The sequence below is a fragment of the Nicotiana sylvestris genome, chromosome 1, assembly GCF_000393655.2.
Source record: "Nicotiana sylvestris chromosome 1, ASM39365v2, whole genome shotgun sequence".
In the NCBI taxonomy this organism is placed as follows: domain Eukaryota; kingdom Viridiplantae; phylum Streptophyta; class Magnoliopsida; order Solanales; family Solanaceae; genus Nicotiana; species Nicotiana sylvestris.
In genome coordinates this window covers 137715188-137742573 of record NC_091057.1, presented here as the reverse complement: position 1 = coordinate 137742573, position 27386 = coordinate 137715188, and the positions used below count along the sequence as shown (strand labels likewise).

The following is a 27386-nucleotide window of genomic DNA, read 5'->3' as shown; positions in this document are numbered from 1 at the left end:
CTCACAAAATCACATTCTAACTATTTAAGCAATTTCCCACCCTTAAACACAAGTTTCCAAAAATTCGACCTCGGACCCACGTGCCCCGATTATGAAGTTTTTCAAAGAAAGTTGTTCTCTATAACCTAAGGGTCAATAATATACGATTTCTAATTCATTTCATAACAAATTTCGTGGTTAAATTTATCTTTTGTTAAAACCCTAGGTTTTGCTCTAACTCCATAATTTTACCTTAATCCTAGTGTTTAATCTACCTAAGACACAAGTATTAGACCAACAATAGGTGGGATAACTTACCTCAAGATGCTAGGTGGAAGTCTTCTCTCAAAAGCTCCCAAAATCGCAAATGGAGGAGTGAAAAGTGGTAAAAATGACTTAGAACCCATATTAAATGAAACTCACTGCTTCAGCGATTTCCGCATCTGCGGTCAGGGGACAGCATCTGCGGTCCCGCTTTTGCCAGAAAGAGACCGCATCTGCGGAATACGCCAAGCGGGCTGGGACCGCTTCTGCGGTCTTGAAGCCGCTTCTGCGGTTTCTGGCCTGGCCTGCCTTGGCCGCATCTGCGAGAGGGCTACCGCTTCTGCGGTCTCGCACCTGCGGCCGTCCAACCGCAGGTGCGGTTATGACAGATACCAGATGCTTCAGCCCTTTTCAACTTTTCCAACTTCACTCGAGCCTCGTCCGGGCCCCAACCGAACATACCGACAAGTCTGAAATCATGAAACAGACCGGCTCGAACCTTCAGAACACTCAAAACAACGCTAAATCTACAAATCACCCCCTAAAACCAATGGAATCAAACTTATGAACTTCAAGTTCTTAATTTCACTTCTAACGTGCCGAAACGTACTTATACTACTAGGATTGACACCAAATTTGGCGGGCAAGTCTTAAATGTTATATTTGACCTGTACTGGGCTCTGGAACCAACATACGAGCCCGATACCAACGTGATCCATCATTAATCATTTTCTTTAAATCCTTAGAATTTCAGTTTAACAATTTCAAATAAAAATTCATTACTCGGGCTAGGGACCTCGAAATTCGATTCCGGGCATACGCCCAGATCCCATATTTTCCTACGGACCCTCCGGGGCCGTCAAAACATGAATCCTGGTCTGTTTGCTAAAAATATTGACTAAAGTCAAACATAGCCTTTTAAGAAAATCTTAAGGGGTCAAATGAGCATTTTTCAACCCAAACTCTTTTAAATCCCGAACCAACCGTCCCCGCAGGTCGTAAATTAATTAAAGAAAGCGTGTGAATTTTTATTTAAGGGAACAGAGTTCTGAAAAGCAAAATGACCAGTCGGATCGTTACACTTAAAAATACTTAAATTTAGCTTGGCTAAACGGCTTCTATATCATTACAGATTAAGATAAACACTACTAGCCTATGTCTTACATCTTTTTTTTCCTTCATATTTTCGATTAAGCAAATAAAGTACACTGTTGTTCTATAAAGCTTTTCTTTCATTCTTGTGTTTTTATTAATTATTTAACAAAATACTAAAACTAAAAAGTTCTAGAATCTTACGTCTTCGTTAACGCCTCTCATTAAAGCTAGAACGTCCCGCCCCATCCTTTTGACTTTCAAAATTAGGATTCCATTTACCTTTACTTCACAATATCGATATGAAATTGCTAAGAGCTTGTTTGACAAAACTTCTCATAGGTTAAAAGTATATTTTTTTTAATTAATTTTTTTTAAAAAAGTTTAAGGTGTTTGGTCAAAATGATAAAGTACATTTGAGCATTAACAGAAGCAATTTTTCTATTTTTGGGGAGGAGCTATAAATTCTAACTTCTTTCAAAAAGCAGAAGCAAAAGTAGGAACTAATTTATTCAAGACAAAAACAACCTTACAATAAATTTATATTTTTCAAATTATTCCTCATTAATTTAATTTTTATTTTTATTTTTATTTCTTTTTTATTTCTACTATATCTTTCTTCTCTTTTTTATTTTAATTATATTTTTATTCTCTTTCTCCTATTCTTAAGAGTATATTTTAAATTTATATTGAGATGTATTTTGGTATATTTAAATTATCATGTAAATAATAAGTAATATCAAATACTCAATGTTATTGCTTTGGAATAACTATATTTTATATTGGCTGAAAATTATAGCAACTGTCCTTTTTCATAATTTGATACTATAAAGTACTTTTTGAAAAGATTGGTCAAACAAAATTAACTTGCAAAAAGCACTACTCAAATGAATTGACCACACACAAAATGATATTTTGTAAAAATAAAAAAATATTTTTGAATAAAATTACATTTCAAAATAAGCAATTTTTGGCGGCTTAGGCGAAAAGACTTTTGGTGCTAGTGAAGAATCCAATTCCACCACCATATATGTCACCTTTTTGGGATCGTAAATTAATAGAAGACTTTTATTGTTTTGACCAGACATATAAATCTCCCAAGATATGATTATACTTCAAATCGTTAGATACGATTTTAGCGCAATTATTTTTTAAAACAAAGCATATTCGGTAATCCGATTCTGTTTTCAAATATTTGTAATTTGTGTGGTTTTAGCTGGGTGGAAAAAAGAAATCTAGAAATGCAACAAAAATCTACATAAAGATCGACCTTTTTTACGTATTTTGTCAAGAAAAAAGCATTATTCATGTATAATTTGGACTTCCACAGAGTGATCAAGTATTTTAGAGGTTGTGATTTTATGTCCATTCAAAATTCTCTTACTTATATAATATTGATAAAGTTACAGAATAATGCACTTCATAAGTCGATATTGTACTATTTTTGCACAATTACAAGTTTGTAAATGTGTAGCAAAATATCAATAAGATTTTTTCTTTTGTCATTCCCTCTAATTATAACAACCTCATTTATTTCTACCTATCCCTATTGTAGCTCTCTCCTCATTTTTCGCCCATAAATATTTAATTTAATTAATGAAAAAGAATCATATGCAAACAAAACTGAAAAGAAAAATTAATTTCCCATTTAGTCAACACTCATTCGTGCCTTCTTCCATAACCAATACTTCTTTGTTTTTTTTTTTATAAAATTTTGTATTTTTTCAGGTTTATACATACCTATCACAACTGCAAAATGCAAAAAGCAAAAACAAACGCGGGAAACCTAAAATCTCATCTTCTTTAATGCTAATCTTGTTAAATTTTGATTATGATTTTGTGATAAATTTGGAGTGGGTATTGTTTGAACTTATTAGAAATAGTCTAAGTAGGTTGTATACAAAGTTTGAAGTTATTTGCTGGAGATTTGAACTAGTTTTATACAAGAATTGCAAGTGAAAATCGTACAAAAATTTCGTCATACACTTTTATACAAAGAGGTACAATATATTTATAGTTGTATAAAAGTGTATAAAGATGTATAATCACAGAGTGAAAATATTCTTGATACACTATGTATATATGTGTATAAGAAGAATGAGAAGAAGAAGAAGAAAATACGAGAAATTCACCAAATACATGTAAACAATGTATCAACCTTGGATATAATAGTGTATAAATTATTTTTATACACTATTATATATTATTTATACAATATTATATAAATGAATCCTATCAATGTAGCTTCACGTGTTCTTCTTCTTCCTTGGGCATCCTCTAAATTTTAACTCAAATATAGCCGAAAGCTACTCCAAATCACCTGAAATTTAAGTTTTGAACTCATCTTGATGATTCCAATCAATTAAGACAACACCCATTCCAAACAACTAACAAATCGGAAAACTCAATTTCTGAAATCGAATCTTTGAACCACTTGTAATGGTGACTTTTTTTCAAATCCTTAGTTAACCATTGAAATCCGAAAAAGAATTGAAGGAGAATAACAATAGTAGAGAAATTTTGTTGTGCAAAGGCTGACATGAGAAGGAGAAGAAGAACGAAGAAAAAAGGGGAATGAAGAAATAAGGGGTGAGCTAACTGGTGAAAATTAATTTTTAGATTATGTACAAATTAGACTATACTGGGTAAGAGCTTCAAATATGAACCATTTTTTAATGCGTTGTTGGGCCAAGTGACGAGATGTAATTCTCCCTATAATATTTCACACGAGATTTTTATGATAAAACGCAATAGTACAATAATTTAATTAATAACAAAAGAATCTTTATAGTTGGAGTACTTTTCGATTTAATTTAATTTAATACTCTGATATCATGCCTTCGAAATTTCGTCAAAATTGCGTATAGCTTATTCCGTAAGGCCGTTTGGGAATATTCTAAAATTTCCGCACGCAGTTGACGCGAAGTTTGGTCTGACTTGGGCGCTTAAGATAAGGAAAAAAGGGATAAATACTAGTAGTATTCTGATGGGGATAACGCGTCTACTATTTTATTAAGCAACAAAATATCATAATCCCGTAGGACACTCTCGCTTTTTCTGGATATTGAAACCCCTTCAGAAAAGTGAATTTGCCCTTTTAAGTAGTAACATAAATATGGACCCAATCAAATCGTGTACTTGCAGTTGGTACTCGAACTAGATACCTTACCTTTCTTTTAATTTAAAAAGAAAAAAAAAAGAAAACTAGATACTACCTTCTTTTACATAGTAAAAGTAAGGGTGGAAAATAGACCAAGTGGACGGGTAATAAGATTTTAAACTTTTTTGGCACTACATTTAGATTTGTAATCCTTTAACAATTTAGTCTGTTGTCCAAGTTTTTAAAGGCTTAATTTTAGAAGTATTTTTTAAAAGCAACTTATTTTAAAAGGTATTTTTTTTAAAAATACTTTTGGCGAGAAGTAATTTGTGTTTGACTAATTTATTTGAAAACTGTTTTTGAACAATAATTAGTATTTAATCAAACTTTTAAAAATATGCTTCTAAGTGTATTTTCATCAAAAATAGTATTTTCGAGAAAAATATACTTTTTGCTGCTCGTAAAAATTGTTTGTTTTACTACTCAAAAATATATATTTTTTCCTTCTAAAAACTTGAATAAACACATTAACTTTGAGAAAAAAATATTTTTGACCAAAAACAAGCTTTGCCAAATAGGCTGTAAATCTTCTCCTTAAATAGAGAAAATGATATGGTATAGCCGCTCGCAAAATAGTAGCCAAAAAAATATGTATATGTATATATATATATATATATTTGTTTCTCATCCGGTGTCCGGTACCCACATTAGGGCTCGACTAAATCCGAATTCGGGCTGGAAAGTCGCACATTGGGGTAAAGCGCTCCCTAACAAAGACGACTCCATATCCAGGAGCTCGAACTTGAGACCTCTGATTAAAGATGAAGGAGTACTTAACACTCCACAATAATTTTTGTTGGAATATATATATATATATGTATTTAATATATTATGTATAAAAATTATATAAATTTTATATACTTTTTCGGGCTAAAGTGATAATACCTGGCATTGATGTTGAATTAAAGAACGGCACGATAAAAATCTGACCCTGAATTCAAGTGTAATTGCTTACTAACCAATTAACCGCTTTGTTTGGTGCGAGTAAAAAACACTAATTTATTATTGGGGCTAATGAAGAGTCGGTTCACGTGAACCTTCCTTGTCTTTTCCTTCCTTCGTCATTATCCTTTCCTATAAATACACTCTTTCTTTCCCCAATAAACAGAGTCACAACAAACAGAATATCACACTTTCCTCACGATTATTTTCTCATTCTCCCAGTTTCTTTCTTTGCTAACTAGTTCAACAATCCAAAGCAATGGAGTTACGTCCATTAGACATCAAAGTTATTGCCGCAGACGGCATAAAGAATGTCAATACTTTCTCTAAAATGGATGTCTATGTTGAAGTCTCCATCTCTTATCCTAGCCAAACCAATAAGCAAAAAACCTTCGTCCACAAAAATAGTGGCACAAATCCTAAGTGGAATCACTCAATGAAATTCACTCTTGACGAAACTTCCCTCACAAAACCAGGGCTTTACCTCATCTTTCGTCTCAAATCTGAACGTACCTTAGGTGACACAAAAATTGGTGAAGTCTCTGTTCCTATTCATGATCTCTTTAATCAGTCTACTTCTAATGGCACAGCTGAGAGGTTTGTTGAATATCCAGTAATAACAGAGAGCGGAAAACCAAAGGGTACTTTGAAATTTTCTTACAAATTTGGTGAAAAATTTACAGCGGCTGATCAAAAGAAAGAGGTAAATCATGAGCCTGTTACTGCTTATCCTGCGCCGCCACATGCTGCTGGTGCATCATATGGTATGGCTTATAATCAGCAAAATCCCGGATATGCGTATCCTCCTCCTCCTCCTCAAACTTCTTATGGTGGATATCCACACGCTGGCTACCCACCTGCTGGTGGTGCACCTGGGTATGGATATCCGCAACCACAGCCTGGTTACGGGTATCCACCCGTACAACAACCTGGGTACGGATATCCACCGGTGCAACAACCTAAGAAAAAGAACAAGTTTGGAATGGGAGGTGGATTAGGCTTGGGATTGGGTGCTGGATTGCTTGGTGGTTTGTTGGTGGGAGATATGGTTTCGGATGTTGGAGAGATGGCTGCTTATGATGATGGCTACGGAGATGCCATGGGAGATATGGGTGGCTTTGATTTTTAGATTAATTTTGGTGCTTTGTAATTTTGTTTTATTTTGTTCTTTGGAGATATAATAAGCTGCAGTACTTTGTATATTTTGGAAGTTCTTTTATTTGTTTAGATCTCTTGTATTGAAGAGTCATTGACTACTTCTTGCTACGATTTTCTAACTGAATATGCTTTTAGTTCCTAAGACTACTTGTTATATTTTTTTTTATATTTTAATTCTCTTGGGTACAATTTTTCGTGCAAGAGTTCCCCTACAACCCGACTTTACAATTAATTTTTCGTTGAAGCAAAAAACATTATAGATCTTTGTATTCCCCACTATAGAGCAATCACTGTTTGCAAATAGTCTGTGTATGTGTCTGTCTGTGGAGAAGTTTTATTTTGTGTCTCATACAACTTAAACTAGTTCTACGAGGTTCATTTTTATCTCACAAATTTGTGGACCCCAATCTTACACTTTTGGGTTCACAAAACTGTGAGATAAAAAAGTTGCCTCATAATTCGGTGAGTTTTATCTTATATTCGGTGAGGGAGTGGGAATTTTCAATTTGTGGGAGAGAGGGTAAACAGTTTTGTTACTGATCATCTCATTACTCTCTGCAAGTAGACACTTCCATCAATAACACATACTATATTAGAATTCTTGCATTTTGTTACTCTCTCTGTGTTAACTATTAAATTGCACTTTGATGTTCGCAAAATAATGATGCCAACAGGATTCTATCTACTCCATCTCAGGAAATGGAGCAGCTTAAAATATTAAGTCTAAAGGACATATTGCCCAAAGAATCAGGCATAGGCATAAATAGCCCTTGAAGACCAACTAGTTAGGATGAGATATGACACTGCAGAAATGCAAAGTTGCTGTCAAGAAATGAGACATGCAGAACGCTACGCAGAAATGCAAAAAAAAATGTAGAATGCTGCACAGAAACTGTGAGAATGCATAAATGATGATACTTTCTCTCCCATGGCTAAAATAGCATCAATTCACCTTTTTCGATCCATGGCTGTTGCTCGCTATTGGCCTCTCTATCAGTTGGACATTAAGAATGATTTTCTTCACGGTGACCTTGAGGATGAGGTTTATATGGTCTAAAGCAATCTCCTCGAGCCTGGTTTGGTAAGTTTAGCACAGTTATTCAAGAGTTTGGCATGAATCGTAGTGAAGCTGATCCCTCCGTGTTTTATCGGCATTCTGCTTCAAATCTCTGTATTTATCTGGTCGTTTATGTTGACGATATTGTTATTACCGGCAATAATCAGGATGGTATTACCAAGTTGACGCAGCATCTCTTTCGGCACTTTCAGACTAAGGATCTGGGCAGATTAAAGCATTTTCTGAGTATTGAGGTTACTCAGTCTTGCTCAGGCATTGTGATTTCACAACAAAAGTATGCCTTAGACATTCTTGAGGAGACAGGAATGACAGGTTGTAGACCTGTTGACACGCCGATGGATCCGAATTCAAAACTTCTGCTAGGACAGGGGGAGCCTCTTAGCGATCCTCCAAGATATAGGCGGCTCGTTGGTAAATTAAATTACCTCGCAGTGACTAGACCTGACATTTCCTTTCCTGTGAGTGTTGTGAGTTAGTTTATGGATTCCTCCTATTATAGTCATTGGGATGCAATTGTCCGCATTCTTCGATATATAAAATCAGCTCCAGGCAAATGTTTATTGTTTGAGGATCGAGGTCATAAGCAGATTGTTGGATACTTAGATGTTGATTGAGCAGGTTCACCTTCTGATACACGTTCTACGTTTGGATATTGTGTCTTAGTAGGAGGTAATTTGGTATCTTGGAAGAGCAAGAAACAGAATATGGTTGTTTGATCTAGTGCAGAAGCAGAATATCGAGCAATGACTATGGCGGCATGTGAGCTAATTTGGATCAAACAGTTGCTCAAAGAGTTGAAATTTGGTGAGATCAACCAGATGAAACTTGTGTGTGATAATTAAGCTGCTCTTCATATTGCGTCAAATCCAGTGTTCTATGAGAGAACTAAACACATTGAGATTGACTGTCACTTTGTCAGAGAAAAGATACTCTCGGGAGATATTGCTACAAAATTTGTGAAGTCGAATGATTAACTTGCAGATATTTTCACCAAGTCTCTCACTGGTCCTCGTATTAGCTACATATATAACAAGCTTGGTACATATGATTTATAAGCACCAGCTTGAAGGGAGTGTTAGAATAGTTATGTAAATATACGTAAATAGTCCTAATCTCTTATGTAATAGGAGTACATTATGTGTTACGTATACATATAAATAAGGCTCATTGTAACATAGAATATCAATAATAAATTTTGCTTTCTCACAAACAAGTTGGAAAACGCAAAAAGAAGATATTCGCTACAGAAACCAAGCAACAAAATGGAGAAGATAATGGTCTTTAGAACAGTTTCTAACAACCAAATTCCTGAGGCACTTAAGTTTACAAAACCATGCATTAAACTAGTTAAGCAAGTGAAACATTGAGGTCGTGGAAAAGCAAGAAAGTTTTTTTGACCAACATGATCTTTATACAATACTTGACAAATGATATGGAGATATTAACAAGGACAGAAATATAAAGTCCTACAGAAACCTAAACTCAACAACCATTTTTTTACTGATCTAGTGTAAATAACCTTACTAGTTGTTGCATACTCATCTAATTAGTCATCGATTACCATTGAAAAAGTCTTCAAATGAAGGATTCGTAGATGAATGAACAGCAAATGCAATGGCCATATTCTGAAATACAAGATGCATTTATAAAGAGGCAATGCAGAATTAAATCAGAAACAAAAGCAAATCAAATTAAAAGAAGATTGAAGCTACAAACTGTGTAATGGATAGAATGAAATTGTTGCAGTATCAGAATTCCATTTTTTCGCAACTAAATATCATCATCGGATATTCAAAAGCTTCAGTAATAGCTAATTTCACAAATGTTCCTAACGAAATATGATTATATTCTAAGAACATAATTACATAATCGATCAAAGGAGCCATTATCAGTTCACCTCTCTATGAATTATACAATGTCAAATAGTTATAAATACTATGCACATACCACTTAAAGCTAACATTCAAGACTCCCTTGCTGGTGGTAGCACAGCCTACACCCACTTGATCACATCACTCTCCGATAACTTAGTGTGCAACTCCTTCCCTCCTTGTCAAACTTCAGCTATACTTGAAGTAATGCATATGTGAAGTAGCATGTTGAATGCAAAAACACAGTCGTGCTTACAAAAATTTACCGTTTGACCTTACAAATAGGTTATTTCTATTCATGTTTGATTGCATATACTAGAGCTTTCTGAGCTGATTTGCTGCTATAATCTTTCATATGTCAAGATATTCGGATTTATTTATTCCACTGCCCTTGATCCTTATGAATTAAAAAAGAACTCAATGACCAAAGAAACAAAACCTTGAGACTAACACAAAATGCGCCAAATACATACATACACTTGATATGTACGCCCTGCATCATTCAGCAATAGGGTTAAGCATCTAAATCACAGCTTAAGCAACCAAAACAAGGAACCAATTCACAAATTATTCAGACCACTGACCTTCATCTTGTACAGGATTTTTCTTCCTCCTGTCATGACTGTAATCTTTCACATAAAAATTAAGACGTGTATTTGTGTAATTTTGAAAGATGATATATAAATCAAAATATGATAAAATTATGGGAACATCGAAGGGTGGGTGATGAGATAGGATAGAACTACACCAAATTAAATTGAAATAGGATAGAAATACACTGAATTAGCATAGAAGATGTGCTGCATTTTGTTCTTGAAAATACTAATAGAAGTTATGATTTATGACTTTCTTCTCCAATCAAACTCACAGGATCAAATATATCCGTGTAAACCAGACAAAAAGGTTTTCCTGATGAAAAATTGATGTATAATCCATACCAATGGTGCATTATATGAGATTGCAGAGGAAACGAATCAAAGAATTCCACAATGAAGAAGTAAACTGGTCATCATTAATTAAAAAAGACAAACACATAAAACAGTCATACTATATACCTGTAGAGGAAAGGGAAATAAGTCAGGTAACTCCTAGAGATCCTCCCTTCTTCTTTATTCTTTGACTGCATTGGATCTGCATTTCCACATTGTAAAGATGAAGCTACTGTATGTAGTATTATTAATAAATTCCCAATTTCTTAGAATGATCTATTGGTTTTCTGGTTTACCATGAATGTTAGAATTGCCCGCAGGTTTCCAATATTGACTTCAATAATAGAGATTGCTAACTAAACTTTACTCCTAAAACTGAAAGGAACGCAGGCAACTTTTGTGTAAAACTCTGTAGAAAAAACTGTATAAGATGAATTTGCATGAGTATACACAACAGGATAACGGTTAGTCTAATAAATTAATCTCATTGAGAAACATATCGAGAGATTCTTTTAAAATTGTCATAAGTACACAATTTTTTTTCTTTAGTCATCTGAATGTCAACTAACTTCGACAAGTGTTGCATTCATTCTTGACTATATTCTGATACGAAGTTGATGTTGTTGACAGAACCGGAAATCATGGATATGAACAACTGCTCTCAGAACAATCAAGCCCGCAGTATTGCTCATTTTCCTTTTTGCCAATGCAAATACCTCTACATATATCAGATTATCAAACATATTAGAGATTAATTTTGAAATACAATACGGAAAGGAACATAGAACAAAAATGAAATGCGCCAGTCTCCACCACCACCCCTCTCCAGTGAAAAAATAATTTTAAATAAACAAAAAGGAATATCCAAAATGTAACATCATGACATACCAAATCATCTAATCAATCAGCTGCAATTGTAAAAATCCAGGTGAATCTAAAGAAAAAACAACTAAACAACACCAATTTGAAACAAAATATGATTAGAATAAAAATCATATTGCGGAATTGAAGGCAGTGAGTATTCTCCTGCAGCCTTGCGATAAAAGTGTTCAACTTTGTTATCAGCTGTAGCAAAACCACTTGTAGGATCACTAGTTTGCCCTGTTTTAATATGAATTATTCATCTTTTTTATCTCGAGCTCCTGCTGGTATTGCCGCATACGTTTTTCCTGCTTTTTCTTTCCAGGCCCCTTCCCATGAAATTGATGCGAAAGCAACCGAAATTGCTCCTTTTCAGTTAGAATTCGCCCATACTCATCAGTCCTCTCAATGTGTATTACTTTTTCCCCTTCCTCCTGATCGCCGCCGAGCTTGCTTTTTTTCTTGTCCGTGTTTCGACCACCCCGCTCAATATCTTCCTTGAGTGTACCTCGTTCTCTCAGACGTTTGAGAGCTACTGACAAACCCTTTCCAATTGGAACTTCACGTATCGTCTCATCTGGAGTTATTCCCGTTTCCTCCTCCTTTACAGAAGGCTCCTTTTCCTCAATTGAGGGATTTGGCAGAACATCAACGTGTTTTTGTTCGTCTAATTCATCAAACTGATGAAGACCCGAGACAAACTCTCCCGTCTCTGTAAAGACAACCTGCTTGTTCTCTTCAGATACACAACTAGGATTATCATCCGGGGTTAAATTATTTGGACGGCGAGTGGCAATTAGCGAAGCAATCGACTCTGGAAAAGTTTTGGCAAGGCCCTCTTGCCTTTTCAAAGCAAGATTTCTGGCTCTTTCATAGTATTTTCTCAACTCCTCGTTATTATCATCATCAAATACTACTGCATCAACTAGGTCCATCTTCTCTCAAAAACTGTGATGACTTCCAAAGAGGAGGAACGAAAGAGACGAAGAACGGAAAAGGTGTATGTATAGTTAAGAGATTAACGGCTTGTTTGGATGCTTGTTGCCCATTGTATTTGTATTGTTATCTCAAAACAATGTTTATTTTTATTGTTTAATTAAAATTGATTGTATTGTATTATAAATGTATTATTCAGAAACAATAAAAGAACCTTTTTTTTAAAACAATCGATTTGGTGTGATGAAACTATTTCTTATTTTTCTTTTTAATTATGCCCTAACTTATTACTTCACAATTTTATTTTAACCTTTATATATTTTTTATTTTAATCCAAATCTCCTACCCTATAACCTACGTCTTTGTTACTTTTTTTCTTCCAACTCCAATGTCGGATATAGGTTTTGACTTTTTTTTTTGGTTCTTTCTTTTACTTTGATTTTAACTATAATTCTAATTACTTTAGAGAGTCAATTTTTTTTGTGCGGATAAAATTAATTTCTTACTATGTGTCCAACTGTATATATTAATACATATATAATAAAAATGTTATAAAATTCTGTCTCTTGCTCTATATATTTAAAGTAAAGGTATACTACATGTTCAAGTAGAAACTTGGAAGAGGAATAGGGAGCAAGGAAGAGGAGGAACTTGAGAAATCATCAAAGATTTGCACAAAGAAAACCGAAGAAGCCCAGAATAATCCCAAATTTTGCTAGGTAAGGACGTGTCAAACCTCGAAGAAAGCGGGCAGCACGCGTCGAACTATAATATTATGTATTTTGATACGCGCATTGCGCGTGTACCCTATCTCAAAGAGTAATATTTTATTGGAAATTAGCTTGAGTTAATAAATGAAAATTAAGAAAAATTATAAGTTCCTATGAATACAATAAATTTATATACTTTGTAAATTAGGTGTTTATTGATATGAGTACACACACAAAACGCGTACCTGAAGATAATGTGTTTGAATTATACATAATTATAAAATAAAAATTAAAGAAAATTTCCTGAAATGATTAATGCCATCCCATTTAGCTAGCTCAATAAATGAAAAAAATCTTATCATGTAGAAGTTTTCAAATGTCTTATTATGATTTATGAGGACTTATATATTTCAAAGATACAATAAAATAATGACAATTCATTTAGAATACATTCATACTCCAAGATACAATAAAATAATGACAATTCATTTAGAATACATTCATACTCCAAATCAATGAGCACACATTTAAAAATTTACTTAATATTATTTTTAAATATATTTTGAGTTATAAAATAAGTACTTAAGAAAAATAGTTTAAATTCCTTAGGAAGATAATATTGATCCTATTTTGCTAACTTGGTAAAGAACGAATGTCACCTTTTCAATGTACCGATTTGCAAGCTTTTAGCTAATAGAAATATCAACCAAGTACTTAAAAATTTCTTTGTTACTACCTTTCTGGCGAAATCACAATTCAGGACTTTTAACATTTTATTTTTCCTTTTATGCTACCTACATTATTATTATTATTATTATTATTATTTTAATTTGATATAAAAGGAGAAGAATAATATCAACTGTTAGGGGGGAAAATTGCTAAGTAAATTTTTTATTTACCACCATCTTTTCTCTTTTGATATAAATGCGTATATGTCTCTTTATTTTGAGGTTTATTCAGTCAAGATTTTTCTTTTGTTTCTAATAACATTCCATTATAAATTGTGTAATAAATTCCAAACTAAAAATATTAGAAAAAAATTAATTGCAATTCTATTAACGTTATATTAATGCTTTATTATTTTTAAACTTAGTATATAATATATATATATATATATATTTAAATTTATTCAATTCGATATATAAATTTATTCAGTTCGATCAGGTATTTTTTATTTTATTTAAAAAATAAAAAAATTATCCTAAATATTCGTTGCGGTCATAGATTTTTATCGTACCTATAACTTTATCAAGAAAAACCTAATAATCGGTTGGAAAGATTCTGTTAATTTGGTTTTTAGTTGAGTTTCATAGAATCATTGACATCCCCTATATAAAATCTAATGGGACCGTTTTGTTTATTTTTCATAAAAACCAAATTTTAATTTTTTAATTTTTAAATAATATTTTTATTTTAGGTAAAATAGAAAGGAAAAAAAAAACACGATATTGTCTTGCTTGCTTAGAACTTTTTGAACATCTTTGTTCACTTGGCCTTGAAATTTTAGGAGCTTTTTGAATTTTCTTGCTATCATATCCTTCTTCACAATAATAGTAATCTTATTATTTTTAATTTGATAAATTAGGAAGTGTTTAATAAATACATTTTAATTGATTTAATAATCATAAATGTTAGGAATAAAAATATGGGAAATTATGATTTCGTTACCTAATTCGGGTAAGGAAAGAATTTATATAAGGTAAAAAGAAAAATTGATTTTAAAGAAGGAAAGATTTAAAAGTTTAATTAATTTTAAAATTTTAAATATTAGGAAAAATAAATAAATGACAATTTTGCGCAGTCAAGATGTGCTTAATATCTAGTAAAGAAATATTTCGGATTTGATAAAAAACTATCTTATTCAATATGGACTCTAATTTGAAAGAAATATTTCATCTTTTAAAGGGTATAAGTAAGTCCACTTTTGTTTTCAAGGTTAAGCAAACATGACGAGTTAATGCCAACTGAACAGCACTTCGGAATGATCTAATGATCTTTCCAATAGGGAAAATTAACTTGAAGTAGTTTCAAACGTTGAGAAAAATAATTATAGAATACGTATGCTTTGCGCAATCAGACTCACATGATATAGAATACGTTTTGTCAAAATTATATTGCATTATAACATTGCAATAAGTAAAGGATTTATATAAGGTTATAAAATCTTATTTGATTTCAACTTCCTATGTGGTAGTTTAAATAAGGAAATATTCAATAACCTAAATTTACTTGACTTCAAATTGTAAATATTAGAAAAATAATTAAATTACAATTTTATCCAATATAAAATCTATTGTTAAAGGGTAAAAAAGGCGAACGACATTTCGCTAAAGGCCTTCGTGCTTTTAATATAGTATAGATTACAATTAAACCCTTCTGATCCATTTTGTAACCAGATGCAGTTCGAGCAGTAATTATACATGTCGAAATTAAATTAAGATTAGTAATTGTATTTAGGATTTGGTATTTGTTAATATATTTACCCAAATCAAAAGTTTTGTTAAATGATTTGGGAAATAAATAGTTAATGATAAGGATAAAACAAAAAGAACAAAAATTGTCCTTCTCTAAGTAAAAGTAAAAATATATTTTTAGTATGATGGACAAGTAAAAGTGAAGGGAGGGAGTATTTTAATTTTAAGAGCTTGTTTGCCAATTTTTTTCCCCCCAAAAAAAACACACTTTTGTTTACTAAACTACCCTCATTTATTTAATCACCTACCTTAAATATGAATGGAATTCTCTTGTCCTTTTTTTTTTGTTACACCCCTCGTGGCCGCAGTATGATAAACTCTATTATCAATGTTGCAAAAATATTTTTTTTAAAATAAGTCAAATTTCAATTGCAGGACAGTTTGAAGCATTGGAAAACAGTTTAAAATAACTCAATATGAGCAAGCATATTGTTATTTAATTGCCGATTTCTGTTTATTAAACCTGTCACATTCTGGATGGGGCGGATTATACTCTATACATATGAAACTACCATATACTTGTAATAGATTACATGCCATAACTTGCAAAGGCAAATATGAAATGTAAAAGACTTTTGTATACGACCGTGGCCACGGGCCTGAGACATGAAATAGATGTAGAACTAGAGATGCAAGTAAACCCACTAAAATTGTGTATGAAGCCTCGATGAATACTTACAACTGAATAACTGATACAAGCGTTGGCACAGGGCCTGACCTACGCGTATCTTTAACATCAGTGAGGACACTGGGCTTGACTCACTTACAACCCTTCTGCTGAACATTTGCACTATCTAGCGAGAAAGTTTGCCAACCTGTATATCTGGACCTGCAATGTGGACTATAACAAATGCAGCGGTCCCGGCAAAAGGGACATCAGAAAGATTGTACCGAGTACATAAGGGATATAGAAAAGAATGTACAAATACAAAACCTCATACAAGAGACAAATGGAATGAAATCAACTAAATACATCAGAAGACTGAAACATCCTACATGAACTCATATGAAGTCTTACAGTATTTAAGTCGCTCTGAATATTTTTTCGAGTCTTTCTGATGATATATCTAGATCGCTGTGGCCTGTGTGAAGCCATATTCTGGGATAGTTCCCTGTAACACTTGGGATGGTCGTACATTAGGTTCAGTCCTTTACTTATAATACATTATGTATGCCACATATATAGGGCTATATATTTGCCACATAGGGTCATTCCCAACCGATTATAGCTCAGTGGTGATAATCATAATAGAGTATATATGCCACATAGGGCCATTCCTAACCCATTATATCTCGATGGTGGAAATAACATTCCCAGCTGAGATCTGCTCAGTGGTATATAATAACATTCCCAACTGAAGTGGTATATATACATAGAGGGAGAATGTAATACATCATATAGTAATACATCATATTGTACTTCTTCAAGTTATGAAACGTTCAGAAATATACATGCTCGTTATCCTTTATAAGATGTTATGGATATTATTATGGCATTTACCTTCTAATGCACAACATCAACTCAAAACTAGCGACAAGAGACTACAAATTTAACGTGAAGTTCGACTCAATGGAGCAATATCGATCGAATGACGAACATGTGGGACTATCAAGTACTCAAGTAGAAGGGTTATGATAGATTCAGAGAACCCAATAAGGTCACGATGAAGCTCGATATAATATGGATAACTTTCCAAGTAAGGAACAAATGAACATCAAATATGTGATCGATCAGTAGAAGAGTGTCACGACTTTATCAAATATAGAGTTCACATTTGAGAAAAGATGAGACATATGAGCATATGATCTATTAAAATCATAAACTTGTGTACACACTTGCTTAACGTATAAAATATAAGCCTCTTATGAAAGAAAGTTTGACGTCATCAACAAACATAAGAAACTCTATATCGTGCTATGTAAACTTGATACTTATAAGAATACTAGACTGTCATGTGTAAGGAACTTCGATGATGATAAGAGTGGAGAGATCCTTTATACCAACAGAAAAGACAGTTAACAATATTACTCGAATGATTTTTTTCTTATAGGAGACTAGGAACGGATAAGTAATTCACCTTGAGGAAGTCGTGTTTCCATCTTTAATTAACCTTTGGAAGTTTCACTTCCTTCTACTTTGGAAAAAGAATCGATTGTCCATAGGAATAAAAAAGGACAAAAAATCGAGTATAACAAAGTTTAACGTAAACCGTCAACATGATGTTAGGTTTAGCTACCTTTTTAACTTGAAACCTTCACACACTATATTCAAATTGTCAGATCATACTAATAAGGTAATCCTGAGTAACTATATGGAACAAAAAACACTAATATATACTGAATATTTACAAGAAAACAATTTAACTTTAAGTGTCACAAATTAAAATGGGAGTATATATCATTTACCACAAAATTTGTCTACAAATATATTCTCTTCTACTTGAACTACCCTAGCTTTGACGATAGTTAATTTTAACCACAAAATCTGTCTACATATGTATTTTCCAGAAGCTTTATAATGTTATTGAAAGAGCTTCTTCTTTTTTCCGCATTTCAGCTAACAAGAAATACCAGCCATTCGACGAAAAGAAAGAGCATATTATCTTCAAACCCATTCTCGTAAAAGACTATGAAATACTTATATCATGATTTCTGGAAAGGAATAGAATTAAGGAAAAGATGCCTGAACATATCATGAAATTTGATGGAACCCCCTCAAAATAAGTTAAATACGGATGGATCATCCAGGGTTAACTTAATTAGGACAATTGGAATCATAAAGCTGATATGATATTGGCTTTACTAAACTACAACAGCAGAAAACGTTAGCTAGCACATTGAAGAAAGTTACAGTTTCCTTTGGAGATCTATTTAACTCATGAACTTCTATATATTATGCAGTCAATTAATAGACAAAATATATTTCATTTTTGCCTAATAAAAAGAATTGACAATGTAGCAGAATAAATTGTACGAAAAACGAAGCCATGTTATGGTATGGCACCATGTTTCTGCAAACATATTATTATAAACTTTAGTTTGGAAAATCAGGGAATGAGCAAAGTGTAGGGAAGCGTATCAAGCTAATAGAAAGAAAAGAATATTTAAGAGAGAAAAACAATAAATTGCACAACACAAGACAAGACAAGATTTACGTGGTTCGATAATTTTTGCCTACTCCACGGCCACACAAAGAATAGCTCTTTATTAATTGAAGATAGAAAGAAGAAGTTTTGGGATGCTCTACAAATGAAAATGTAGACCCCTATTTATAAGCATTTGAATGCCCTGCCGAGGTAAGCGCTTACATCATAAGAATGCCGATGTAAGCGCTTACATCATAAGAATGCTGAGGTAAGCGCTTACATCACAAGAATGTCGATGTAAGCGCTTACATCATATTTTCATCTCTTTTTGATTTTTCTTTCTTTTGTTTTGTCTACTTTCACATACAACAACAGGTTTGGTCCTATCAATCTCCCTCTCAAACCAATGTTACATCAAGAAAGAAAATAAAGAAAGATTTGCTATTCTCTGGTGGTGCCTTCACTCTATCAGTCTTGAAGGCTAACTGAGGCAGTGCACAGCCTCAGTTTGTCAACACCGACAACTTTGGTCAACATGTCTGACGGGTTCTTTGATCCTGGTATCTTCTGTAGGGAAAGTGTTCCTTCATTTATCAACTCTCGGATATGATGATACCTCAATTGGATATGCTTCGATCTTGCATGAAACACTGGATTCTTGGCAAGATGAATTGCACTCTGGATATCGCTGAAAAGCTCACAATTGTCCTGCTCTTTACCTAGCTCTTTAAGAAAATTCTTGAGCCAAATCATCTCTTTTCCAGCTTCTGAGATTGCCATGTATTCTGCTTCAGTGGTAGATAGAGCAACACTTTTCTGAAGTCTGGACATCCAACTAACAGCACTACCACCCAAGGTGAACACGTAGCCCGTGGTACTTTTTCGACTATCCAGATTGCCACCTAAATTTGCATCAACAAAACCTTGTAAGATAATATTGCTCCTTTTAAAACAAAGTGTCATACCTGAAGTGCCTTTGAGATATCGCAATATCCATTTTACACCTTCCCAATGCTCCTTTCCTGGATCTGACATGTATCTACTGACAACTCCAACTGCATGGGCTATGTCAGGTCTAGTGCAAACCATAGCATACATCAAACTTCCTACTGCTGAAGCATACGGAACTTTGGACATGTACTTCCTTTCTTCATCTGTCTTAGGTGATTGGTCCTTTGACAGATTTAGATGGCTTCCAAGTGGAGTGCTTCTGGTCTTTGCATCATGAAGACTGAACCTGCTTAGTACCTTCTGTATGTACTTTTCTTGAGACAACTTTAAGGTTTCTTCCGACCTGTTTCTACTAATCCTCATCCCAAGCATTTGCTTAGCTGGTCCTAAGTCTTTCATTTCAAACTCCTCCGCCAGTTGTTGCTTAACCAAGTTGATCTCATTAATGCTAGATCCTGCAATTAGCATATCATCAACGTACAACAATAAAATGATATAGGATTCATCAAGATTTTTGATATAACAACAATGGTCCATCTCACATCGTGTGAAACCATTTTTATGCATGAATCCATCAAATTTCTTGTACCATTGTCGGGGAGCTTGTTTCAAACCATACAAACTCTTCTTCAACTTACACACAAAGTTTTCTTTACCAGAAACTTGAAAACCTTCAGGTTGCTTCATGTAGATGTCTTCTTCAAAGTCACCATGCAAGAAAGCAGTTTTAACATCTAGCTGCTCCAAATGCAAATTTTCTGCAGCTACGATACTTAGCACCAACCTGATAGTAGTTAATTTGACTACAGGAGAGAAGATCTCGGTGTAGTTAATTCCTTCCTTCTGCTGAAAGCCTTTTACTACTAATCGTGCTTTGTATCTTTTCTTACCATCATGCTCTTCCTTGACTCTGTACACCCACTTGTTCTACAATGCCTTCTTTCCTTTTGGCAACTCCGTAAGTATCCATGTTTTATTCTTTTGAAGAGAATTCATCTCTTCTTTCATGGCTAGCTTCCACTTATCAGAGTCTATCACCTGCATTGCTTCAACAAAATGCTCTGGTTCTCCAGCATCAGTAAGAAGCAAATAGTGAAGAGAGAGAGTTAACCTATCTGGAGCATTCGTGACTCTTTTAGATCTCCTCAATGTAGGTTCATGAGTAACAGAATCCGAATTTGATTCAGTCCCTGATTCCAGATTTGGTTCTGGATTTGATTCTATCTCTGGTTCCGCTTCAGGTTCGGCTTCTAGTTCTTCTTCAAATTCGGCTTCTGGTTCTTCATCTTTAATTTCAGAATCAGTTGTAATCCCTCTAGCCACTTCATTTTCTGAGATTTCTTCTAACTCAACTGTTTCAGACATTGTCTGTTTGCTAGTGTTGGTTGGTTCTACTTCAAGCTTGTCCTTGTACATCACATTTTCATTAAATGTGACATTCCTGTGTCTTAGGATCTTTCTATTCTGATCATCCCAAAACCGATAACCAAAATTATCATCACCATAGCCAATAAAGAAACATTTCTTTGCTTTAGGATCAAGCTTATCTCTATCATTAGAGTTTACATGCACATAAGCAACACAACCAAAAAATTTCAGATGTGAGAGAGTTACCTCCTTTCCTGTCCATACCTCCTCAGGAATTTCAAAATTCAGCGGTACAGAGGGTCCCCTGTTTATGAGGTAAGCTGCCGTGTTAACAGCCTCAGCCCAAAAATACTTCGGCAATCCAGAATGTATTCTCATACTTCTGACTCGTTCATTCAGGGTTTTGTTCATCCTCTCAGCAACACCATTTTGTTCCGGTGTTCCAGGAACTGTCTTGATCATTCTGATCCCATTCTCCGAGTAAAATGCTTTGAACTCTTGGCTATCATACTCTCCTCCATTGTCAGACTTCAGACATTTTAACTTTAGACTTGTCTGATTTTCAACTTCAGCTTTCCATCTTTTAAAGGTAACAAATACATCAGATTTATTTTTCAGAAAATAAACCCATACCTTTCTTGTGGAATCATCAATGAAGGTGACATAATAGCGTGAGCCTCCTAGAGAAGTTACAGGAGCTAGTCCCCACACATCTGTATGCACTAGTTCCAGCTTCTTTTTCTTTGGCGTCCTTCCCACCTTTGAGAAACTAACTCTCTTTTGTTTCCCGTAAATGCAATCTTCGCACAAACCTAATTCAACATGTTTTAGGTTTGACAACTTCTTTTTAGATGCCAAAAGCTTCATTCCCTTCTCACTCATATGCCTGAGCCTCCGGTGCCACAATGTTGTATCACGACCATAATCAACTGTTGCTATAGTATCTCTTTCTGTTGCAGTTGCATACAGTGTTCCCCTTTTCAAGCCTCGTGCCACAACCAAATTCCCTTTGGTTATCTTCCACGATCTGTTGCCGAATGTTATTGTATATCCTTATCGTCAATCTGACCCATAGATATCAGATTTTTCTTGAGGCCAAGAACATGTCGTACATTTTGCAATTTCCATAGCGTGCCTTGTGAAGTCTTTATATGAACTTCACCTTTTCCGGCAATGTCCAGAGGTTCGCCGTCTGTTAGATAAACTTTCCCAAATTTTCCAGCAATATAATTATGCAATAATTCTTTGCATGATGTAGAGTGAAAGGATGCACCTGAGTCCAGAATCCAAGATTCGACTGGACTGTCTGCACAACAAATTAGTACATCACCGACTTGTTTAGCAATTACATTTGCTGAATTTTCTTCCTTCTTCTTCTTTGGTTCTCTACATTGACTACTGTAGTGACCCTTTTTATCGCAATTCCAACAAGTAATGCCCTTGCGATTTTTGGATTGTCCTCTTCTCCTTGACTTTGATCTGCCACGACCATAAATCTGTCCTCTTTGGTTGATTTCCCCCTGCTTTTGGTACTAAAAGCAGATCCTGGGGAATCACTTGATTCTCTTCGGTGAATATCTTCGCTTAGAACCAAGTCTCTAATATCATTCAATTTGAGTTTGGTACTTCCTGATGAACTGCTAACTGCAGTTACTGTTGCAGACCAACTCTCCAGTAGAGATGATAGTAGAATCAACGCCCTGATTTCGTCATCAATTGTTATATTAACAGAACTCAACTGAGTTAATATTGTATTAAACTCATTGATATGTTCCGTGACTGATCCACCTTCTGTCATTTTTAAGTTGAACAATCGACGCATCAAATAGACTTTATTTGAAGCAGATGGCTTCTCATACATATTTGATAACGCCTTCATCAGGCCTGCAGTGGTCTTCTTGTTAATGATGTTAAATGCCACATTTCGTGTTAGCGTCAAACGAATCACACCAAGAGCTTGACGATCTAATAGATCCCAATCCGCTTTGGACATAGTCTCCGGTTTCACCTCGGTCAGAGGTAAGTGTAATTTTTTCTGATACAAATAGTCCTCTATTTGCATTTTCCAGAATCCAAAATCTTTGTCATTGAACTTGTCAATCTTAACTTCCCTTCTTCCGATGCCATTTTTCACAAAAAATAATTTATGTGAATAGTGCTTGTGAATAGTAACGATGATCAATAGTGTCGCACTATTCTTGTGAATAGTACTGTAAGCACGTGATTTTTGCCTCACTGACAATCACTCCAAAAGAAAACAAAAATAGTGACCAGTGACCTCGCTGTACAAATTTTCAATTTTTCATGACCTGTACTGCTAGTCATTTGTGGTTCGTCCCAAGTTGCATTTGATCTTATCAATCAAAATACAAAGTATGTCTGTCATGGTAATCAAACCGTAATTCGGTCGTTGAAAGAAAATTCAAAAAATATATATATGCATCGTTCGTTCTAGGTTGTGATTTAACTTACTTAAACATTTTAATTTGGTGTGATAATTGTGTTGAAGTGTTACATTGTTGTTTGTTTTAATTTCATTTGTTTTATTATTTATTTTGTTATTTCATTTTTGTTTTAAAATAAGAGAACAAAGAAAAGAGTGATTTGGGCCCAAGAAATGAAACAAAAAATAGGCCCAAAATCGGCACACAAGGACCCAGTCCAAGTTAGGCCTGCCAAACACTGATTCAAACGACGCCGTATCAGCGTCCTTATCAGAACCGTTGATCTGACTCAAACAAACGGTCCTGATTAGGTTGATCACTTCACTTCAACGACGTCGTTTTAGGAAAATTAATCTAAGCCGTCCAACCCCTTGATCCAACGGACCCAGGCCTTTCCCCCTAAACCCGTCAAACTTTGACCCGATCCAGCCTTACCCGGTCTCACCCACTATCAAACCCAAAACGACACTGTCTTCCTTAAGTGAATAGATCCTGGCCATAGATCTCATTTGATCCAACGGCCAGGATCTAAACCCCTAGATCGTATATAAGGTTTCTATCGTACCCCACGCCCCCTATTCGAACCCCTCCTCCACTCATCGTCTTCACCAAACACTGAAACCCCCCAAACCCTAGCAGCCGCCCTGATTTCCCTTTCACCAGAACCCGGTGGCATGAACGCCGATGACCACCTCCTGAACACCCTAGGATCACCTCACTCTCCTGAACATGGATCTGTTACCCCCTAGCCTCGAATCACCTCCCTTCGTCTCGAATCTTCATTTGAAGATTCGAGTCGAACTCTGACCTATACCAAACCTCACCATCTTCATACCAGACACTCCTCTGACCCCCCTCGTGACCAAACCGGGCTTGGTTTGGTCCGAATCTACCCACAACTCTTAGAATCTCAAATCTGAGAATCCAAACCCTAGAACACAAGGACCTAAGGAATCCGGCCAGTCTTAACAGGGGTTCGAGGTCTAATAGACCTTAATCAAGGTGTTCTCGTTTGAGAACACCCTGATTAAAGTTTGTTCGGCCTCAAATGGTCAAAGTTGAGTCAGACTTGGGTCAATTTTGTTTGGACATCTTTCGGTAAGTTTTCTTTGCTTTTCTGTTTTATTCGAGTGATAATTAAGTTGTTAGCATGCTTTGTTGTGATTGTTTGTTATTGTCTGTTATTTTTCTTAATTTCTTCCATCTCTGTCAAAGACCTTTTTATTTGGTCGATTGTTTTCTGTTTGTGTTCTGAATATATTCTGTGATATACATGTTCGATTAGGATAGTCGTCGCATAAATAATTCATATAGGTTCCCAGTAATTGAACAAAAGTTGTCTGATGCCCTTTGGGTCCCTGTACGTATTGTTTATGTGAACGATTGATTATTACCTGTTGTATTTAGTATAGTCGACTCGATAAACATCGTTCGATTAGTTTTCTATAACTAATTGATCAAATGAACTAATAATGTCACATGACTGATTGAACCATGTCACTAACTGAATGCCCGACACTGTTTGAAATGGGTTTGTTTGCATTGAAAAACGACTGAAAAGATTCAGTCCATGGGCAGTTCTGAATTTGAACTTTCAGAAGTTCAAAATGCCCTGATGCTGCAATGGGTTTAGGGTAGTAATAATCAGGGTTTAACAGGGGTAGTCTGGGGTTTGAAAAGAATAGAAAAAGCTTAGTTTAATTGAGCTGACAAGTAGGGTACTAAATTAGGATTAAACTAATGCCAATGGGGAACAAGACACAAGAGTATGGGAATTAAAATGAATACTTAACTAAACCCATGACTCTTGACAAAAAGAATAAGCCAGGCGTGGGGAACAAAATGGCTGGCATCAAAAAGATGCTTAGGCATGGGATTTAATAGGTATGGGCAGTCTGCAATTGGCAGAATCCAGGCAGCTTGACTGCACTGGTTTGTTAGGCTTATAAATAAGCTATTTTCAGAATTTAAAGGGGGCTGGAAATTTTAGTCTTGAGAGAGGTCTTGTGAGTCGAAGAAAACTGAAAAAAAAACAGAAAGAAATTTCCAGAAATACTGTAACTGAACACTGTCCAAAAACTGCACAAAGAAACCAAGTTGGTTATCCTAACTGGGGCTGTTATTGTTCCATTAAGAGAAATCTGTGTATCTTCAGATGTGATTGCTACTACATTGAGTTTCTGTGTGTTGTACATTGAGTTTAGTCTCCCTGATTGTTTGAAACTGTGCTGGTTGTTTGCTGAGCTTTGGTGGTTATTGAATTTCTGTTGGCTATAGCACAAAATATTCTGGTTTTTTTTTCTCGATTGGTCTTGTTTCCCATCCTATTTCCTGGGATTATTTGTCTGTTGCTCGACCAACGTGTGAACTCCATCTTTGTGGCTGTTTGGTTGTTGCTGTGTTGGGCTGCATTATCTGCTGTTGCTGTGCTTGTTGCGTACCACTCAGCTGATCATTTTCTTCCTCCTTTTGTACTCTATACCAGGTACACAAATATACTACCAATGTAACTTGAAAAGTTTGAGCATGAATGTAAAGGAGAAGATCTGCAGATGTTTATATATACATAGACTATTATGTTAAACCTCATATAATGTATAATAGTTTACATTCTTGTTTGGATACTGGAAATAGTCCTCATGCCTAATAAATGTCAATGTATGGTAATTGAATGTTAGACTGTGTATATAGGTTGGTGATAGAAGGATTTACATTGCAGTAGGTTGTATCTTATACTTTGGTTAATTGTGTTTTAGCATATCCTGTAATGCATGCCAAGTATGGAGTTATCCCTTGATAGTTGAATTCATTTCCCTTCAACAAGCTGCCTCATAATAATTGGCAAATCATTTCCTTTAGAATAAATAATACAAGCCTGTATTTCTCAACCTCATGAGGGTTGGGCCTAAATCGACGAACCCAGCAGGCTTTCGTCGGAAAAGCAGTGGCCCAGGACCCTGCCGATACTGTGTGGGCTGGGTTTGGGCCCATAATATTCGGGATGCGACCTGGGTATGTGGCCGTGATTCTGATCGTGTAAAGGCATTTTGAATCCTGCTATAAATAAGCCTACAAGCATGTAATTAACTAAGACTATCTCTGTTTTCTATTAATAGAGACAAACGCCACAAGAAACGTAGTTGCTATAGGATATCCTTCTAAAATAAGGACGAGATGAGCCTCGACAAAAATAAAGAAAAACGCACCAACTGCGGGTCCCTCGTTAAATGTATATATCGAAGCATTCAGTTCCCAAGGTGGGTCGTTTAGCAAATCTCACGGCCCTCCCGGAATAATAACGCGATAGCCTCTTTAAGTGCGTATTTAATAATTTTACCTTCTTAAATTTGGGTGCGCATTTATGTGACCCAAATCCAAATCTCGACGGATACGAGATGTATTTCTAATCATGGGTACATTGATTGTGACGTGGTTCGAGATGCGTGTCCATGACATCGCAAATTCCTTTTAAAAATAAGAATGAGATGAGCCTCGACAAACAAAATGTACAAAAGTTGCGGGGCCCTCTAAAGGTATGTATAGATCAAAGTATTTAGAATTCGGGATGTGCCGTTTAACGAATTTTTATGACCTTCCCCAAAATAACAAGACGCTAGTTGCTTTAGGCGCGCCTTTAATAATTTATTTTCCTTAATTCGGGTGCACATCTATGTGACCCAAATCCAAATCTCAACCGAGTCGAGATATATCGATAACCACGGGTGCATTGATGTAACGTGGTTCGAGATATGTTTTCACGACGTTGCAATTCTTGTAAAATAATAATAACGACAAAAGCGGTTAAAAGTTAAAATTTGCACATAAGTTCATATTTGTATAAAATCAGATAATCAAGTCGAATATAACAGTTGAGCGACCGTGCTAGAACCACGGAACTCGGGAATGCCTAACACCTTCTCCCGGGTTAACAGAATTCCTTATCCGGATTTCTGGTACGCAGACTGTAATATAGAGTCATTCTTTTCCTCGATTCGGGATTAAAATTGGTGACTTGGGACACCCTAAATCTCCCAAGTGGCGACTCTGAAATAATTAAACCAATCCCGTTTCGACTGTCCTTTA

The 27386-nt window shown here is 34.9% G+C and overlaps 2 protein-coding genes across 4 annotated transcripts; one reads left to right on the top strand and one right to left on the bottom strand.

Moving 5' to 3' along the window:
• The first annotated feature begins 5607 nt into the window (after nucleotides 1-5607).
• LOC104244661 (protein SRC2-like) lies at nucleotides 5608-6737 on the top strand. Its single transcript, XM_009800131.2, has one exon. It carries the CDS (start codon nucleotides 5697-5699, stop codon nucleotides 6564-6566), a length of 870 nt encoding a protein of 289 aa, XP_009798433.1. The 5' UTR covers nucleotides 5608-5696; the 3' UTR covers nucleotides 6567-6737.
• A 3059-nt stretch (nucleotides 6738-9796) lies between these two features.
• LOC104244662 (SART-1 family protein DOT2-like) lies at nucleotides 9797-18689 on the bottom strand. 3 transcript variants are annotated; one of them, XR_715544.2, is made up of 3 exons: nucleotides 18610-18689; nucleotides 16134-16295; nucleotides 9797-11191 (listed from the first exon to the last, which is right to left on the bottom strand). XR_715544.2 is itself a non-coding variant. In XM_009800134.2 (2 exons), exon 1 carries the CDS (start codon nucleotides 12267-12269, stop codon nucleotides 11580-11582), a length of 690 nt encoding a protein of 229 aa, XP_009798436.1. In that variant the 5' UTR covers nucleotides 12270-12762; the 3' UTR covers nucleotides 9797-11191; nucleotides 11362-11579. The 3 variants fall into 3 exon arrangements, 1 of the variants encoding a protein (XP_009798436.1); XR_011405573.1 differs by having other exon boundaries at nucleotides 16134-16283; nucleotides 18610-18678; XM_009800134.2 differs by lacking the exons at nucleotides 16134-16295; nucleotides 18610-18689 and adding an exon at nucleotides 11362-12762.
• Between the last annotated feature and the right edge of the window lie 8697 nt (nucleotides 18690-27386).